The sequence below is a fragment of the Asparagus officinalis genome, chromosome 8 (genome assembly GCF_001876935.1).
Source record: "Asparagus officinalis chromosome 8, Aspof.V1, whole genome shotgun sequence".
Lineage (NCBI taxonomy): Eukaryota > Viridiplantae > Streptophyta > Magnoliopsida > Asparagales > Asparagaceae > Asparagus > Asparagus officinalis.
The window spans coordinates 12,919,787-12,940,453 of NC_033801.1; the positions used below are offsets into that span (position 1 = coordinate 12,919,787).

A 20,667-nucleotide genomic window follows, 5' to 3' on the forward strand; every position below is an offset into this window, starting at 1 on the left:
ACCATTCCGAAGCCAAGAACAAGGCAACCTCGGAAATAAACGCTGTGGCAGGCTATGATAGACTACTCAGACCTCTCCAACCTCGCCTGCCTCAATAGCGTTGTCAAAGAATCCTTGCGGCTCTGCCCTGTCGATCCCCTCCACGTTCCCCGTGAATCAAGAAACGAGTGCACCATTGGAGGATTCCGTGTTCCTTCGGGCACCATGCTAATTCCAAATGTGTAAGCAGTGTACCAAGATCGTGAGCACTGGACTAATCCTATTATAAATAGTTATATTTTAAACAAACCTACAAAAACAATTGCAAAAAGATTTAATGAGGTTCGGCAATCAATATGATCACTTACATCTCTCTCATAGTACAATCGATCATGATCCCATTAATAATCAATGAAGGGTTATAGCCAACAAAGTTTAAAATAAAGGCACCGACAACTTGCAGTTCACAGATCTAGATGAAAATAACAGTTGCTATAGTAACAAAAAGCATCGGTGACTGCCATTACAGATCTACAGAATCAGATAGAACTGAAAAGGGAATTATTTGTAGAATACAAGAGCTCTTGCACCAAGAATCAAGATTAAGCCATCTATCTCTAAAAGACCCTTCAGCAGAAAAAGAAAAATCTCAAATGAATATGTTGGCATTTTATTTCAAATATACAGCCAACTTTGGTGTTAAGAGCAACCATTAGCAGCCATATACTACAGTCTTGTGATATAACCATGAAGAATAGAGGCAAATAATCACATTTATCAGAGGGGTAATCACCTTTTACACAAGTTAATGGCTAATGGACAGCAATAGAGATTGTGGCTCTAAGAAAAATACCGAAAGAACTTTAAAGCTTTTTTGGAATATACTTTTGATGGATATGGTAGATAAGTCTTGTCCATCTTGGTGAAAAGTGCCTCTGAACAGGAGGGGGGAAACCCCTCAAAACTTTTGATGATAATATTTGTTAAGGAGCATCTCGCAATATTCTCCAAAAGTAAGTCTCCCGTTTGGTGGAATCAACTGTAAGAAACATAGAAAATTTTGAACAAAAGGCAAAAGGAATATTGCATTTCCCATTGAGTTATCAGCTTAATAATACATACCTCTCCATGATGATGGATATATGCTGGAAATTGAAGATTCTCATCCCTAAAACAAAGGTAGCCATAGTTAGTTTTAGATGCACCTTGGGAATGTCACATAAAATTCCTAAAGCGAGTAATTGATAAAATTGAGAAAAGAGAATGACAGTTTGCAAATAGGACAATTCCGTCATTTACCATGAACACTTAGAATAAGCACCTAAATTTCACAATAAAAAAGCTTAGCGAGTGGAACGGTGATGGTTTCTCATAGAAAACTTCACTGAAATCAGCTTGACCACAAAGTTGCTGATTTGAAAAGGACAGACCAACCTTTTACTTGATAGAATAATTTATACTTTGAAATATTCTGTAGTTAACTGAAAGTGTTTGTGTATATATTTAATACAGGATGTATCAACCCATAGATATATTTAGCTAACTACAGTATCAGTTAAATGAAGAATATATTAAAAGGGAATAAAAGGATGAATCCTTGTAATCAGAGGACTAAAAATTGGACAAAAGATAAAGAGACAGCAGGGATAATTTCTGGAAGATCCCTAGGGGCTAAACATAATTTTCAAAGAAAATAATGTCAATTATCAGCAAAATTTTGGCTCGACTGGTCTTAAAGCATTATAACAGATTGAACATACCAATCAGGCTGCATAAACATTGCAAAACTTGAACGATCCACACCAATAGCTGCTTCCCCTCTAGGTGCCTACAACATAAATTAAGGAAATTCTTTTATCTTAAAATACAAATTAGATAAATACTGTTAAAGCGAGTTGTTAGTAGATGTAGTTCATATAAAAAAAAGGTTTGGTTAAAAGACGAACATCTGTCACATCCCGAAAAGAAAATTAGTCCACTTTTTTTTTTGTGTTGGGATGTTATGTGGTATATGACAACCAATATCTAATTGAGATTTAGCTGTAGCTAGCAATTTTGGGTGAGAAAATTGGTGAAGGTCCACAAGAGGTCACGTTTGGGGAGACTAATAGCGGGATGAGGGATTTCAGAATCCTAGCTCAGGCATGACATTCTTTTTGCTCTATGGAAGAATGTGAGTTTTATCAGCTATCTTCTAAATAAAAGATGCATTGCCAGAATGTAAAAGATCCTAATGCTTTGACTAAATGGGAAAATGAAAATGTGTATAATGTAACTTCTAAAAATAAAACTAATTTCCATATCCCGCACAGAGTATGGATATCATGCAATCAAATGAATAAACCCAATACCAGAACATGATTTATGATAACAGAAAGCTCTTAATAATATATAAAAGACTTTGAATTTGAGAAAAGAAATGCGCTATTTGATTAGATTGAATGATAAGAAAATTGTGTGCAAACTTAGATGCTATGAAGAAAGAGCATCAGCGTAAAGTTGCAATTGCATGGAGAATTCACTAGAGAACTTCCCCTCAATGTTGAAAACTCAACACTTTTCATCTCACATTTATAAGAACTGTTAGTCTCTGATATACCGTAATTATAAGAAGTGTTTTTGCGTAGAGTACCTGAACACAGTGAGGAGTAGCACATAGACGACCTCCCGATAAGATTTCAGTAGTTTCCCCAATTTGGAACGCTAATTCATCTTCTCCAAAGACAACCTAATGTTTTAAAATCATGGATATGCATAAAATCATTATCTTGTAGCACTAAGAATCATGGCTCAAAATCTTAATATTTGAGAGCATTGATATATCCTAGAATTTGAATGTTGAGTTCACTACTTAATACAATGTCAAATTCCCAACAGCAAACCAATATATTCAAAAAAAAAGTGTAAAACATGCAAATAACAAAACATAATTTGGTAAAGCAACTTGGCCTTCTACTAATTTTTCTTATAGTGAAAACTCTATGTATATGTTAGATTACGAACATATTTTACCTCAACGACAACAGAATTCCAATGTACCAAAGACTTTAAGATGATGTCAAAACCATCCAGGTTTATTAAATTCAGTCAGGTACGTATTTGATGTGGATCGAAAGACATTCCATGATACCCATGGTTTTGGACCACGGAAAGGACGCACAACTTTCTGAGGACCTGTTATAATATGCTAGAATATAAAAATATTTTCCCTGAATGGCACCAGAACTCTGAAGTGTTTGTCCAGTCATAGGGGTTTTAAAAATAAGCAAATGGGAATAGTTTCACAATTATTATCCTTTCTAATTTTTTAGACAATCTGCATGAAGTTTACTTTTGTAAATTATAGAGTAATTAGTGCAAAGAAGTTAAAATGAACTATGCTTCTAAAAGTTTAAACTAGATAGTGGAGATGAAGTTCACAAAGCAGTCTGATAAACTACACTACTATTTAGATATGGTTTTCATTGACGAGTTAGGCTCTATTGTGCAGAACCTGTAGTTGTTTGACCCATAAAAGTCTCTGGATAATTAATTTCATGATGGGTACGTACGTGCTCTAATAGCTTAACCTTTCAGATAAACTGTTTATCTGACATATTATAGCAGCAGATTATAGTCTCAAAATCATAATACCTATTTTGAAAAATATCCATTTATCCACATGTTGTCTGCTTTTTAAGCATGTTGATATCTAAGTAGAAGGTTTTCCACATGGTGTCAAGGCCTACATAAGGGGGAGTTTCATTACTAAATTTGCTTGAAATACCTTATTAGCTTGCAGCTCACCAATTTAAACTCTTAGATAAATTGATTATATAACAATTAATCAAAAAGAACATGCTACATTTACAAGAAGAATTTAAAAACTTCCCTAATGGTACAATTTGTTCATATAACCTGTGGCATAATGCTATTCAACCTCTTAGCAAAAATCGCCATCTTACCTACTCGATAGACTCCAAAGGAACTATGATTAAATTTTGATTTCTCTGTAACATTTTTTAGACTTCCTATAACTTAGTAGTCATTCCATTTCTGTCTCTAACAGAGTTCTTATCCTGGCCAGAATCCGCTATTATGCTTAATCTCAGTTATGTCCCCTGAAAGATTAATCATACAATTTGTATTTATAGATTTTTTGACTAGAAGCCATGTGCTACTCTACGAATGTGATTCAGCTAATATTAATGACACTGTCATCACGTATTCATAAATCTAGCATGGGAAGACAGATTTCAGATATCTTGCATTTATATTCTAGCTTGAACCTTAAACCAAGATTTTATGCGTAGTTTCAGTAAAGTTGTATAATTTATATAATTATCCACCCCAATGTCACCAACTTCTATCCTTCATTCTCTTACTTTCAACCAACACCATAGAATCAATAAACAATATACAGTTTATAACTTTCTTAGAGCTGTAAAAACAAATTCAATCAAAGCAACCAATAATGAAAGATGAATTAGAAGAAATGAAAAAAAAGCAAATAATTACATCATAAGTACAAGGATTATAACTTTACTTTGACAATCTCATTATTACGTGCTTTTATGTAGAGGCCAGCAGCACTATCAGGACTTGAAACCTTTACACCATTTCTCATGAACATGCCACATGCAAGACCTTTTAAGAAAATTTTAAATATTAGAGAACAAAGATACATGAAAGAAACATGGCACTGATTTCTGTACTGGCTACTGCTTTTGATTGCAGTCAGAGATAAAAATAAAATGCTTTTACTGCCCCCCCCCCCCCCAAACAGAAAAAAAACCGACCCCAAAGTGATTTTGCGGGCATTTTTCAATTAACCCCCAAAAGGTTTGAAAAAATCACTTAACCCCTAATAAGTTATGTCAGAGAATCCCCAAAGCTAACACTGTTAGTCCTGACATGTCACGCGCTGTCAAAAGACCAAACTACCTCTAGTTTATACAAAAGCTCTTCTTTCTCCTTCTGTTTGCTCATGTTCGCTTCCAGGTCAGAGCTCCAAATCTCAAGATTTTCCTTCGAAACTCTACATTAATGCTATTTTATGTAACACTGTCTGTGTTAAGTCATAAAAAAATATTTTGGAGGTTTTCTGGATTCCCGAAACTTATTGGGGGTTAATTGAAATTTTCAAACATTTTGGGAGTTAAGTGAAAATGCGAAACATAATGGAAGTTTTGTTTAAACGTATTCAAAAAATGAAAGTGGGAACAATTGTAGGATTGGTACTATTCCTAAGTAGGCAGATCATTAAGTTATTCAATAAATTGCGTAGACTGAGAGATGTTTAATGAATGGAGGATTAACGCTCAACATATTTAAAGGAAAAAGCTGATATGCAAAGAGGTACTGATTATTGTGGAACCAAGCTTATGAACTGTAACAAAGGTTCGGGATAGAGTTGGGTGGAGTGGTTTTGGGAGGACCTTTCTACGGTTTAAGGAACAAGCAAAAAAAAGATGAACTACTTAGATTATTGTATGGAAAATAGGCATTGCTAGAGTAGGAAGACACAAACGAAAGACAGACAGTTTAATTTATACATCAGTATCCTATCTCATGAATATCCAACTAAAACATTCAGATTACTAATTCCAATACATGGAATAAAATAAGAGCATCAACAGACTTGTATGTATGAATTATCCAAATGAGAGCGCAGTGTATCTGTACTCAAAGACATGATTGTCAAAATTGAAACATTCCGAACACAAACCCAATATAATGCAACTACATAAAATATGAAACTAGCACTAATGAAACAAGTATGTTGAGCTAAAAGGTAAATATCTACATTCCACAAACCCATAGAACTACTATGTGCTTTGAGCGATTAGATAGTGAAAACATCCACCTGCTGGTGAATGACCCAAATGCGTTATCGTACAAAGACCTCTAATTTCCATCGCTTCTTCTTTTAATTGACAATTTCAAGTTCAATGTGTAAGAAAATGATCTGAACATTTTAAGAATGATAAATTATGGTACACAGTATTATCTAATATTTTAAACAACAATGAGACTTTCCTGGAGTCAACAAGCATCTGGACCATTACTGTTGTAAGCTGTGAAAATATCAAAACAGTTCATACCTTTTTAGGACTTCAATTTATTTGTTAAAATTTTGAAAGATGAGCAAAATCGAATAATTTGATTCATGAAAAACAAAGAGCAGTTAGTAACTATGAGGATCTGGAATATACTCAGTTGTGGTCAAAAACCAAAGATAAGCATCTAATGGAGGTGTAATTTGTGTGCAAAATATCTTATCTAACATATTTCAACCAACTGAGCAAACCAAGTATTCATAAACTAACAAGTCAAAACCTCCTCTTTTAGCAGGTAAAATTTCAGTGCAAAGGCATAAGTCCAACTGTTTTCTTTAATTCAGAAGAATACAAGTTTATCATATAATTTAAAGTGCAAAGTAAACAATTATATATTAGAGATATGACAGCTAGATATTTTTGCAATAACAGTGACCTACCTGTGAGAGAACCATGGTCAGTATGCCAGCCACACCATGATGATACGGAGCCTAAATCTTCCATGCATTGGCTGCAAAATATAAATTGATAAATCCACAAACTTGCAACATCAGGACTTCTATAAATCCTTCGTTCCTCTTTTTCTAGACCCTCAAATGAGGTTATATCAGCCCCTCGAGTCCTAGACAAGGCAACAAACTGATATACTTCTAAGCACCCACCCCAACCCCCCACCCCCCCCAACCCAAAAAAAACCCTCCTCTTAACTACTGTTTATCAAAATGATGTAGGCAGTATGTTACTTGAGATGTTGAATATCATAACCAACAAACATCATACTAACAATCATTCAAACTATGTGAAACGTATAACAGAGTGGCTTACACTGAAAGGATATTAAGACATTTGGAGCAGATATGCAAAGAAAATAATGCAGTAGATAAAAAGTAAAATAAATAAATAATATTATGATAATCACCTTCTTTGCTTTGGAAAGTAAAACAACAAACGACCTTTGTGACATCTAGAACGTTTTAGTATCTGCTCAAGGCCTCCATCCTCATCAAAAGGTACTGCTTTAGATACTAGACATAGAAAATAAATAAGTCGGATTAATTTATGAATATTGACATATGTCCAACATTTAGAAAATACAACTGCATAGAGATTTCAAATTTCAGTAAAAAGAAAATAAAAAGTTCATCATAGAATTAAGACCTTTTAAAACATATACTTGCAATTTTTGCAAAAACTTATTAATGGAAGTTTCACCCAACAGTCACAGGATAAATTACAGAAATTTAACTCCAAATAAAACATGCAGAAAACTTTTAAATATAATGTGAACTAAAAGTTCATTAAAATATGAATATGTATGTAGATTTGCATAAAATTTCATAAAATAAGTAAAAGAAAATACAGTATAAGCTATATATATCAAAAAAAAATTATATAAGCATAAGCTATCTATACCAAACACATTACATATTCTACAATTGAAAAAATGTGACTTCTTAGAAAATTAATTATCATCTTATATTGATTAGCCAGTAAAATTTCACTTATTTGTTTGACATGGCAGGACTATGACAGGAACAGTGAACTTTTAAACTAATCAAATCTCAAAGATGGAGAGTTACATACAAATTGGTTCTCTCCGCACCAATGTGCGATGAAATTGTTACTAAAACAAGTTGGTGAGGAATATTATACGGAAAAATTTTTATTAAGAACATTCTCTTACCCTTTCTTATGATTACTTAGCCTCGGTCGCCCAATTCACATGACATTAATACTATAGATTTTAAGTTTCTTTTAACCTAAAGAAAGAAGTATAAATTGTGTTTTGAGGCTGCATGAACTAAAGCTATAAAAGAATCAAGTAAGATTTTCTACCCTCTACAATACTTAATGACAAGACCCTCTAGCGTACACAGATTCCCTAGCCATGACGAAGCAGCCAGCTCACAGAGGAAGTCATGTGCCAGCTCACTAATCGATTTTGTTAATTTTTCTGTGAAACCTTGTTCCCCGAGGTTCCCTCGCCAAAAAGAGGGAATCAGTTCACAATTGAAGTCATGTAGCAAGCTGACTAGTCGATTTTGAAGTCGTATACCATAATTCATTTTTTTAAAAGGTTCTGAATTGACGGAGAGAGCTTTGCAGTTTTGTACTGCTATGCATTTTGTACTTGTCATCAAGCCAAGGAATTATTGATCTAAGATCCACTCATTTTTTGGCCAAAAATTATATAGGGTTTTTACAGCTAGCTTTGGTGATAGGGAACCAAAAGAGAGATGGAAATTTTGGGGAAGATGGCAGTGAATGTAATCCCTAGCCACCGCTGGTGTGGTTTTGGTTTCGAATGTCTGGAAACCGAAACCGAACCAATTCAGTTTCCGGCCCATTTCAGGACATTTTGGTCTGAATGGGATTTACATTTTACTGACCCGGCTCAATTTCCGGGAAACCAAAACCGAAGCAAACAAGGGAAATGGATCAAGTCGGAAACTAAAATCTTATGTGGCAACATAGTCAGGTCCCAGAAACCACATTTCTCATGTTTTTTTTTCTTTTTTTTCGCTTGCTAAATGCTAACCAAACACACCCTTAGAACAGTGGAAAATAGAGATGTCATTGGTACATGTGCAACTTGTTGGAAACAATAGCATTCTACCAGAGAACCTCAGGTATGAAGAGAACTACCCTGCTGTGTGGAAAAAAGTGTTATGATTCTTTAGCAAGACGCATGTACGCTCCAATGTCTTTTGAAGATCTTGTTCTTCTAATTCTATGGGGAAAAAAAATCTGGATCCATAATTTTACAACTACAAACAAATGTGCAATCATCTAATCCACAATTTAATAACAATTAAATATAACAGAAAACTAAAGATTTTCCCCCCATCCATTTGCATAGGAAAGAAGCAGGGCAAGAAATTTTCATAACTGTGAACAAGCATGCACAAATACAGAAATTTAAATCTTGAAATAGAAGATCAATCCTAAAATAGTACCATACTGATCACAGTGATAAGCCAGCATCAGCCCAACATCTAACATCACCTTTCCAAGAGCCTTGAATGCTGCAAGGTTATCAGACAACATACATCATTCATGCTTGTTCATGCTAGTTTTCTAATCTGAAAAGTTATCAGACAACATATGTCATTTCATGCTTGTTCATGCTAGTTTTCTAATCTGAATAACAACTCACTAACGAGCCAGTATTAATCAATAGAATAATTTGGAAGACTATTTGAAAAAACAAACTAGTTTAATTAAATCGGTAACTAGGAAGATATCACACTACAATCAAATTTGTCAATTATAACCAATTTATATAATGATGCATACTGAAATAACCAAGACAAATAGGATCTACAAGACTGCAATTCAAATGATCTTGAACATAGAGAAAAACAAATAAAAAAAAGAGACTCCATATAAGTGTACATAGATAGAGTAACTCCTCAGGCTTTTTGTATAATTTGAAGCCAAAATATAGTTAAAAGGTGTGAGCATAATGAGTTTGGCCCCCCTCCACCACCAACCCCCCACCCCCAGACCTACAGATGATCCGGACTTGAAAAGAATGTGAAATGGTGGCACTCGTTGTTTACCCTTGTGTGATAGCTTAGAGTGAAGTGATATATTTGAGGATATCCAAGAAGAAACCTAAAGCATAAATAATATGGGTTAACTTGCTAGCAGCTTAATACTGAAACTGAACCTTACATGAGACCTGGGGACTGAACATGGTCTGGGTGGTTTGGCAAAAGAGAAAGATAACATCTTATGTTTGCAGCTGATTACTCTCCCCCATCAATTTCTCACTACTAGTTCTAACACATTTGCTTCACAGATTGTTATCTTGTTGCATATATTGGCATTTCGTTCATTGTGCATCCTAAAGTTATAATCAGCCATATTCACCCCTCATCATCTTTCCTCGGTTGCATACCATGGGTTACAAACAATACTTGGTAACAGTCGAACGAATGGTTTTGGGTGAAGTGTTTACACTTGCTTTATCAGTGCCTTCATAACTTTCTGAGTCACAAGAGCTCATGAGAGCAAACATTTCAAATTCTGCCTAAATATCATTTTCAAGCTTTAAAAAGAAAAGCAAGCCTCTCTTTACCAAAATCCCTTCATTGCATCTGCACATAACCTTATAACTGCTACATGCACTAAACCTTATACTATATCTGTGAAACTTCTACTATGTAACCATTTTTACATTACTCTTCCAGTTCCACCAGACACCCATCATTCATCTTTGGCCAACATCATGTAAAGTGGGCATGGACACGAAGTTTGCCAAATTATCTTAGGCACAAGCTACATTTTTCACCTTTTTATCACATATCCACATTCATATATAATTACATAAATAGCCCCCTTAGTTGTATATTTCAATACAATGTCAAAGGCCTCTAACTGCAACATTACCAAAATATCACCGAAAAATCAGATAAATGCTAGTGAGAGGTTTAGTTGTAAGTGAATAGCACCTTGTGCATTTTTCATCCAGATGGATTATCAGATAAGATTTGTATCACAGAGGATCCACATTAAAATAAAATATCAGCCTGAAACTTCTACCAGCATCCATCCTGAATCCCCTACCCCGTCAAAATCAGAACTTAGGCACCCAAACCCTCAACAGTTTTAGGTAGAAACAGGTTTGATTATCAGATTCTCAGGACCAATTTCATCCCTTAGGAAGGAAGACACAGTTTCAACTGTAACTTCAACATATCCAGGAATTTGTTGCAAATATAGCACAACATTCAGGAAATAAAAATAAATAAAAAATTCCAGAAATCTTCATTGCCTGAACTTATGAAAATCTTCCAAACAATGCATACGATGGGGCTACATAAATCAAATGAACTAATGAAGTATAATGTGCAGGAAGCCTGAATAATGAAGGTTAGCATAAGTCTAAAGGCTGTTATTAGAAATTCAGTTAGGGAATGAATTTCCTCACACCATAATGCAATGATAAAATTTACAGTGGGATCATCTGATAAATGCAAATGTGGTGTGCCTATAGTACAATCTGCAGTAAATTATAAGGAACTGCATTCAATATGGCTTTGTACAAGCATGAAACAAGCAGAAATTCATGGAGAAGTACATGTTGCCCTACTTTCCAAGTTTACAAGTATACAACTTAAAAATTGAGAGGAACACCAACCAACTTCAAGCTCCGGTAAAGCAGTGATAGGCCATTTATTCGGTCTACAATATGATGCATACCTATAAAACAAATTCCCAAGAATATATACTGTAACACAAAATTTTTAAAAAAAATCCACACTTATTCATATTGAAATTACCATGTTCCAGTAACATGGACATCGAACAAAGCCAAGTAAACTGAAACTACATCATTCAAACAGCTAATCAAGCAAACATAAAAGTTTTTTAACATAAAATCTGAGATTAAAAATTAGGGCCAAGTCTGTTAGCAGTTTAGTTCAAAGGTGGTTAGGGCCATGACTTTCTTAAGTATGGGGTAAACACATACAGAGCGGATATCTCCTTAGCAAACCAAATCAAACATAAATGAAAGTAACCTTTCATGCTTTCAGCCCATAGCATAAAAATATTAAAGACTAACAGAAATAGTTACTTAGCGTATAAGCACAAACTAATTCAGTCCTCATGGCTTAAAAAGTAAAGAGAAACTATAGGTCTATCTGGGAACAACACAAAACTGGGTCAATTTGTTGCTTAAACCAATTGCCAAACAAATTATTAGAAAAGGCTGGAAATATGGTCCTTAACATATTAATAAGTTGAATCGTTTAACTATTAAAAGGAGAGAAAAGATTGTGTATTTCATGTTGTGTGCGCATGTCCATAAGAGAGAGGGAGCGAGGGAGAGTGAGCTGGAATACAGTCAATGTAGTTTCATTAGGAGAATTTATAGATTTTGGTTCACTTGGGTTTGAGTAAGTTAAAAGTTTTGCCAACATAGTTTAGTTGGTATAAGATCCAACCTCACGTTTGCACAAAAGATGGCATATGCTAAATGGAATATTTCAGTCAAAATTTTTCCATCTAAATTAGTAAATTGTCATTTGCTTCCTCCAGAAGTTTGCAGATAACTGGGAAAAAAGAAGAAGATCTAAGCCCATATTCTAAAACCTTTTTTGTAGCAATAGTTTAAATTCAAACAAATACAAAAATTAACATGCTTTGCCGTTTCATGCATATTGGTTTAAGACTTCACATATGTAACAGTATTAAATCATTCATAAAAAATGGAAGATCAATGTTTAAACCATGTGTGCATGCATAAGAGTACAAATAATTTGAAGATCTAGGCTGGGAAACAAAGAAAATAATTATTAGAAACTGAGAATTAATACCGTTGCATAAGAGAAACATCAGTGGTTGGTACATCTAGAATAGGATTAGCATAAAAAGATCCTTTAAATGTATCTGCAAACAAATAATACCAGCAAATATTTAATACTTCAACAGATACAAAGTAATGTTCATCTGAAAACTTCAAAAGGTTTTCCTCACAATTGGTAGAAATTCAATTTTCTTCTTCCATATACATTGTTTGGAAAATTGTTTCTATCTGCTCGAGTTATAAATGTATGTGTATATGTACATGCATATGTAATTCGTTGAAGATAGATCAACATATATAACATATAGATAATAAAACTGCCACATCTTACGCATATGAACTTCATGTAGGATTTAAGGAAAAAAAAATCATGGACTTTCAACAGTAAGAGGGATCTCACAATCCTTCCAAATTGTGCATAAAGTCCGAAGTTGATCTTCTTTGAAGCACATCACATACCTAGTTTACCAGATTCCAGTTTCTCCTTCCCATGACTCCATCCAATGTTATATCTGTGCAATTGTGAAAAAATGATTCCTTGAGCACCAAAAGAGGCAAACGTATTCAAGAGTATATGTAAGAACATAATAATTCACATGAAAATAGAAGGAAAAATATTCAGATGAGGCAAACTACAGACAAACCATATAGAACCAAATATAACAATAATTTGAATACTTGGCATAACTTATGATTGGCAATTTAGATATTTCTATCATGTTGCTTGTGAGCAGTAATTGGTGTCAAGTAGATACTGTGATTCATACAATGGGAGAGAGCTTCAAATAGTCAAGGAAATAACATTAGATTTTGTTTAGTTCAAATCCAAATATGTTCACTGATTCAACTCCTCTTGTATGAAAAGAGATGGAGAATAAACATGAGAAAACAAAAGAGCGCACTGTGTGTGTGTGTGTGTGTTTGTGTGTGTGTGTGTGTTGTGTGTGTAGAGAGCAAATAGGGGTTGGCTGTCCATCCACGGTCATGGATGATTGCTAACATGATGCATATCCAAGCATCATCTATAATCTAGATATGTCTATGACAAGGATTACGTTTACAGTAGTCTGCATGTGTGCTAAGTCAGTGAGATGCTGGCCAAGACTGTAGAGAAACACATCAATCCCATTTACTCATACGTGTGTGCAAACTAGGGGGTGTGCTAAGTGATGGTTAAGTTCAAGATGTGAATATCACATACACACACAATCAAGGTTTTAAATATCGGTTATCAGGAATTTATCGGACGGCCAAAATCCTTATCGGATAGCGGAAATCGGGGATATATCGGTGATAAGTAGTATTTATCGGAGTGATATACTAGATGATGTGTATATATAATATAACAATTAAAAAATATAATCTAATCATGCTTAATGAAATATAAACATACCAAAATGTAAATCATCATGTTTAGAATCACTAACAAATTGTAGAAAGCGAAACTTGCATCATAGCCTTGAAAAAATATAATGTTAGTCAAAATGGGCCGATAATCCCGATAATCCTGATAAAAAAGTCTTACTTATCGGCCGATAAGTGCCGATAACACCGATAAATCGCCGATAAACCTACAAAAACGATAACCGATTAAAAATCCAATTTATCCTAGCGGAGAGCTCCCAAATCCGATAACTCGGCCGATAATATCGATTATCGGCCGATATTTAAAACAGTGCACACAATCAAGCACACATTGTTAAACTACAACTTACTCACAAAACCAACTGTTAAATCCATCATACATTTATAAATAACCTTGCAACACACAACAACAACAACAACAACTAGGCCTTTATCTCAAATGTTTGGGGTCGGCAAATAACCTTGCAACACAATGCAAATTAATTGGCAAACTCAATATTTCACAGCCAAAGCACTCAAGATTAAACCAGCCTGTATATGTACCCTATCACAGAAACGCACGTGTGTGCTGGATGACCAATCCAATGAAAATCCTAAATGTAACAGTACAAACATGGCTCTTGCAGAAAAAATTGACGATTTAATGATATCACCTATCTTTCCCTCAATCTAAGTTTCATTCTCCTACTCCAAAAAATGCACAGCTACTACTTAGCAAGGTTTTAAATGTCGGTTATTGGGGATTTATCGGACGGTCAAAATCCTTATCGGATAGGGAAATCGGGGATATATCGGGGATAAGTAGTATTTATCGGAGTAATTACTAGCAAATAATAAACAAACATAAGCTTCAAAAAATATAATGTTAGTCAAAATGGAATAATAAACAAGTAAATAATAATAATATAACATCAAGAATGAAGAACCATCTACGCATCTACATAATTATTGTTTAATCATGAGATTCATAAACTGACTTTCTAAGTTGATATTTAGTAGTTATGAGCCATTATCAATATCCATAAACAAACATAAGCTAATCACCAATCAACCAAGTTCTAAAAGCAACAAATAGTTCATAATTTGTAAACATTCAAAGAGCAAATCCAAAATAAAGTAAAAGCTCCCAAATCCTACTCATCGTCCGATAAAGCCGATATTTAGAGCATACTTATCGGCCGATAAGTGTCTTTATCGCCGATAAACCTCAAAAAACGATAACCGATAAAAAATCCTACTTATCCTAGCGGAAAGCTCTCAAATCCGATAACTCGGCGATAATATCGGATTATAGGCCGATATTTAAAACCATGCTACTTAGCATTATTATCTTGTCAAGCAGCTTACGTCCTCAAGGCAAGCCTACCTAACGACTTCCTCAAGTGAAGGTCATGTCTTTAATGTTCTTAACAAGTTTGTTAATCCTATAGAAGCTTTAATAACACTGGTTTCTTATGTGTTGAGCAAATATTTTGTAGCTTAAAATTTTAAGTGCAATTACAAATTAGTTACAATAGAAATATATACATTTTATGTTGTAAGAATATGAAAGTTAAATGCTCCCAAGTCAAATGTTACACCATAAGTATAAACTAATATATATGAACTAAGATATTCATGATATAGTTGCTGACAATCTTTTGAAATAGACGATCCACAACTTTGGGGAAAGTGGTACGAGATTCATAATAAGTACCTGCTCTTTGGATCTTCTAGGCTGCTCTTTACTTCATCAGGCAGGCTTGCTACTCTGAAAGGAAAACAAAGCATTATAAATCCTCTGCCCCACATGGCTCTACAACTATGGAAGCTTGTAAAGATCAAGAAACAAAGTTAATCATGCCTGGGTGAAAGTTGAAGGAGATTTTGACGTAAAAAGGAGAAATCAGGCACCTGTGGTAAACATAGCAATTAAAATACAATAAGAAGATAAAAGAAAAAATATTAAATCAAACTCCAAGTTCAAAAGTATTGCAAGGTGACTAACACAAAAAATATATATAAATACATATATACATGTGTGTGCATGCGTGCATGTGTGCGCACACAAACGGTACATTTGGTATGAGCTGAGATCATTTAGCAAAATAAGCTACCAAGATACGGGAATGGTGAGGTCTACCTACTTCGTTGTGACTATCAGAGTGGGCTACACTAGTCTGTCTCTTGATAGCTAATTTCTTAAGGGTTGTTTGGTTTTTGATAACTAATTTCCTAAGGGTTGTTTGGTTCAAATCCTAAAATTTTAGTATACGTAATCTCCTAGGGAATTTTAAATCCATAGGGTTTTATACATGCTTTGGGATTTCTAATATTTTGGTTGGTTCAACATTATTATAGGAAAGCAAATCATAAAATTTGAACCGAAAATTATAGAATAACAATTTCTAGAATTTGTAACCTATTATTTGTTTCATTTGTAAAAAAAAAGAGGTGAATATGGGTTGCTTGGTGCGCTTACCTCCTCACAAGAGAACAATACCACATTATAGCAATTTGGGTAACCATACCCATTAATAGGAATTGGCAAATCCTCTCCAATTCATAGGAATTGGCAAATTCCAAAAAAGACTTGCTTTTTGCATTTTAGGGATTCAGCATTACAAAATTTTTATTGAAACAAACACCAAGTATAGAATCCAAAAAAACCAAAAAATGACATTGTTTGCTCCTACAATTTGCAATCCACCCTAAATGCCAAAATTTTTGATGAACCAAACAACCACCAAATAAGTTATCATTTCATACCAATTTTATAAGGAGGATTTTTCAAAAAAGACCTTTTTTTAAAAAAATAATTAGTAAAATGACTTTTTTGCTAAATAATTAGCAAAATCGACCTCTTTTTGGCCATCTCACCAAGGCTGACCAAATAAAGGTCGATTTTGTAAAAATTAATTTTTGAAATAAACAAGACTACTAGTCCTATGTATTCAACAAGCGTTAATTACAAATCTAATTAAACTCAAAAAAACACATGAGACTAATAGTCCTGTGATTATAGCAGAGACTCCCAGCCTCGCCTAACAAAATAAACAGAACTATCAGTTACGTGCTTTTAGCAGAGACTCTTCTAACCTCGCCTAATAAATACACAGGACTAGTAGTTCCATGTATTTGTCGGCCCCATATAACGCCCACTGCCCTAATTCTCCAACCCCCAGGTTAATCTCTCAGCCTCTCGATCTCTCGATCTCTCGATCTCTACACACTCGATCTCTCTCGACTCACTTATCGCTCTCTCTCACTCGCCTCTCGCTCAATCTCAATCTCGATCTGTCTCTCACTCGTCTTTCTCTCTCTCTCTCAATCTTCTGACTCATCTCTCTCACTCATCTCTCTCTCTCTCAATCTTTGTATCTCTCTCACTCGATCCCAACCACGATCTCTCTCTGACCAAACTCTGTCCAACTCCGACGCTGACCAATGCCGTCCAACTCCTATGAACTCCTTCTTAAGGTAAAATTTCTCTTTTTCTATAACTTTTTTATTTCAATTGCAATATGAAATTTGTGGTGATTTTTGAATGCAGAGTTTGGAATTACGATTTAACTAGAAATTGATAAATTAATTTTGATATAGGATTTTTCTTTTAGAGCTCGAGTAGAAAATTGCTATAGGAAATTTATTATAGATTTTTATGGTTTCGAAATATATAGTGAAATAAATAATTTGCATATGATAGAATGTTAATCTTTCAGCTTCTATGGCGAAACAGAATACCCATTATTTGCCTTTTAATGGAAGACATAGTGTTGGATTGAATAGTATGTCCATATATAAGGGAGGATCTAGAAAATTGTTCATGTTATCTAAATCATGCAATTTTAATGGAATGATGAAGCAAATACAGAGTTGCTAGAATTAATCATGGAGAGTATGCACTTAAGCTGCTCTGTAATTGCTCGATAAATGAGAATAAAATAATTGCTATTGAGATCACCAACGATCAAGAATTGATTGATATGAAACAACTCTCTCAAAAGCAAATCTCAATTGAGTTGTGCATTGAAAACAATTTTGATTTCCGTTCTTACCTAATTTTTGAAAGCTCTGAGAGTTTTCCCACATGCTTAACGTAGAAAATAACTCGTGTGATTTTATGTCATCTCCAAGTGTCATGCACTTAGAAAATTACTCGAGTGTAGTGGCATGAACTCAACTACAACATTTAACCAGTTCCCTTTGTGTGACGTCAAGTGATATGTTCGACAACGTGTCGGGTCATGTTACAGGTCATTTACCGATCGATTCCTTATACAAGAGGATGCAGATGATAATTCTGAAGATGTTGAAGACAATTGAGCGACTTGATAGCATGCAGTGTGCTATTAGAGGCATCGATGAGGACACCCGTTGGATAGATGAATTTGTGTAAACAACGACTATGTGGAATCTAAAAAACTGTTGCCAAAAGAGTTTTAAAATGAGGACTAGATAAATTCCTTGCAAGCTTAGTTTGGTGATCTTGGTTCAAATTTTGAGCAACTTGAGGACTACACATTAAAAAAGAATCTATTCGAGAACAAAGTTGCATTGATTTTCACTGTACTATACATGAATGGTCCATTAAGAATCGGGTCAAATTCAAGCCAATGAAAACTAATACCACAAATTACCATGTAAAGCGCTACTTCAACAACGAGAAGGGTGAAGGAGAGTATGCAGGTGCTCAAGATGAAAGAAATGTGAAGTGTCATTGGAAGCTAAATGAAGCTGTTAGAAAAAAAAGTCAAATAGGCAATTTATGATCTTAGTTCTTGAGACTTCATATATGTTGCAATCTGACTATCAATGTCGATCATAAGGCAGCAACTTCTTCTTATATATTAAAGCTAATTATGCTCAAAGGAGAAAACTTGATCTGACTCCAAGTCAGATAATTACAAGGGTATACGATATGAGGAAAATAGACATCCATATATAAGGTATATGATGCACAGACGAAGGCGTTGACTAAAACCTTAAAAGATTAAGAGAAATCAAATAAATTACTTCTGCAATATCTTGAAATAATTAAGAGGAGAAATTTGGGTATCGAATATGAGATATTGTCTAAAGGGATTGCATTGGGAGTGGAGAGGCTCACGTGAGTATTTTAGGTATTTGGTCCCACTATCAAGGGTTTCACATTCTGTCTTCCGCTTTTGAGCATCGATAACACACATTTATATAGCAAGTACAAAAGAGTGCTTTTAGTTGCGATCGGAGTAGATGCAAATAGTGGGTTATTTCCATTGGCCTTTGCAGTTGTTGAGGTAGATGACACATCAAGTTGGAAGTGACTTTTTTAATGTATTTACATATCAATTCCAATTGTGCTATTCCAGAACGACTACTTTTATTTTCGACAGCGTGAAAGGAATTCCACAGGCCTTGCATGAAGGTTTTGGAGCACTACATCATCGCCGATATTGTTTGAGGCATATAAGAGATAATTTTAAGAAAAAACACAGGGAAATCAATTTACAATATTTATTGTGGCAAGTCGGTTATGCAGCGGACACATTAGTGTATGAGCACTGTAGGGAGAGAATTAAGTCATTGTTAGTTGAAGAGCACAACTAGATTGAACAAAACTTGAAACCACAATACAAAAATCGATGGACGTTAAGTAAAAATGGTGGGTGCATTATGGTATGATGACAACTAATTGCTCCGAAAGTTTGAATGGCGTACTTAAGTGTGCCCGGGCTATGCCAATTCAAGCCTTGGTTACAAGGACATTTTACAGGTTCAACACATACTTTAACAAAAGACATGGTGATGGTGCAAGTTAGACGACAAGTTACACCCTAAAAAAGAGAGCATATTGCAGAAAACGATTGTGGCTGTAAAATCATGTAGAATTACTATATTCAATGACAATGAGTGGGAGGTCAAAGATTGTGAAGATACTTACACTATTTATCTCTATGACCAAGAGCGCATTTATACTTGTAATATACCACAATTCCAAAAATTATCATGTGAACATATTTTAGCGGCTAGTTCCAATCAAGATGATGGTGCTAAAATGTCTTATGATCGGTATTGCTCAACTTAGTATTCAATAAATCATTACCGTAAGACCTACAATGAGAGTTTTCATCCTCCCGATGATAGTTGCTATTAGCCGGCTTATGATGTACCACATCTATTACCACCACAATTTTAAATATCCACGACATGCAGTGTTTTAAATATCGGCCGACATGTCGGACATGTCGGCCGATATAGCGGATCGAGGTGTCGAGCGACACAAATCGGGGAAATACAAGTCGTATATCGTTTTTGGGCGATATATCGGTCATGTCGGCGAAAAATCGGAGATATCGGCCGCTATTTCCTATTTGAAAAATCGGCCAAAATTTATTAAAATCGGTTCAGCTTATTGGCTTTGGTTTGGGTTAATTGGGTCGATGACTTGCCCTCTTTTCGAACCCGATAGACACCTCAACGACTGATATACACCCGATCAAAAGAAAAAGAAGAAAAAGAAGGAGAAAAACACTCGATCAAAAGAAGAAAGGAGAAAACCCCTAGTTCTCGCTCGCGACTGGGAACTAGCGGCCTCCTCTCGTCGTTTTGCCATCGTGGTCTCAACAACAACAAAAACCCTAGGTCTTCGTGGTCAGAAATCCGAAGCTCCTCTCTTTTTCTGCGCCATCGGAGTTCTCGTCTGTGGATTTCCCCGCGCCGCCGCCATCGAAGCTCCTTTGGTAAGCCTCTCTAACCTCTCTCTCTGACCTCTCCGCCTTTTCGTCTGATTCTGACTCTTCGTGGCCTCTCTGAAGTCTGACCTCTCTCTCTCTTTCTCTCTCTCTCTTTCTCTATTTCGAACCCGATAAGACTCTGATTCTGACTCTTCGTGGTTTTTAACGGTCCCACTATCAAGGGTTTCACATTCTGTCTTCCGCTTTTGAGCATCGATAACACACATTTATATAGCAAGTACAAAAGAGTGCTTTTAGTTGCGATCGGAGTAGA

The 20,667-nt window shown here is 34.9% G+C and overlaps 1 protein-coding gene across 3 annotated transcripts in view; it reads right to left on the bottom strand.

Moving 5' to 3' along the window:
- The window catches only part of LOC109819534, a 28,107-nt gene continuing 7,933 nt past the window's right edge, over positions 494-20,667 (bottom strand). For 2 of the 3 annotated variants that reach the window (XM_020385286.1, XM_020385289.1), the window contains exons 3-15: positions 15,542-15,591; positions 15,395-15,448; positions 12,793-12,845; positions 12,344-12,416; positions 11,164-11,225; positions 8,975-9,043; positions 6,937-7,042; positions 6,458-6,528; positions 4,505-4,605; positions 2,612-2,707; positions 1,740-1,807; positions 1,102-1,147; positions 494-1,018 (exon numbers count right to left, since the gene is read on the bottom strand). In XM_020385286.1, the coding sequence (XP_020240875.1) occupies positions 938-1,018; positions 1,102-1,147; positions 1,740-1,807; positions 2,612-2,707; positions 4,505-4,605; positions 6,458-6,528; positions 6,937-7,042; positions 8,975-9,043; positions 11,164-11,225; positions 12,344-12,416; positions 12,793-12,845; positions 15,395-15,448; positions 15,542-15,591 (930 nt within the window). In that variant the 3' untranslated portion in view covers positions 494-937. The remainder of the gene's footprint in view (positions 1,019-1,101; positions 1,148-1,739; positions 1,808-2,611; positions 2,708-4,504; positions 4,606-6,457; positions 6,529-6,936; positions 7,043-8,974; positions 9,044-11,163; positions 11,226-12,343; positions 12,417-12,792; positions 12,846-15,394; positions 15,449-15,541; positions 15,592-20,667) is intronic. The other variant, XM_020385287.1, reaches the window with a different exon arrangement.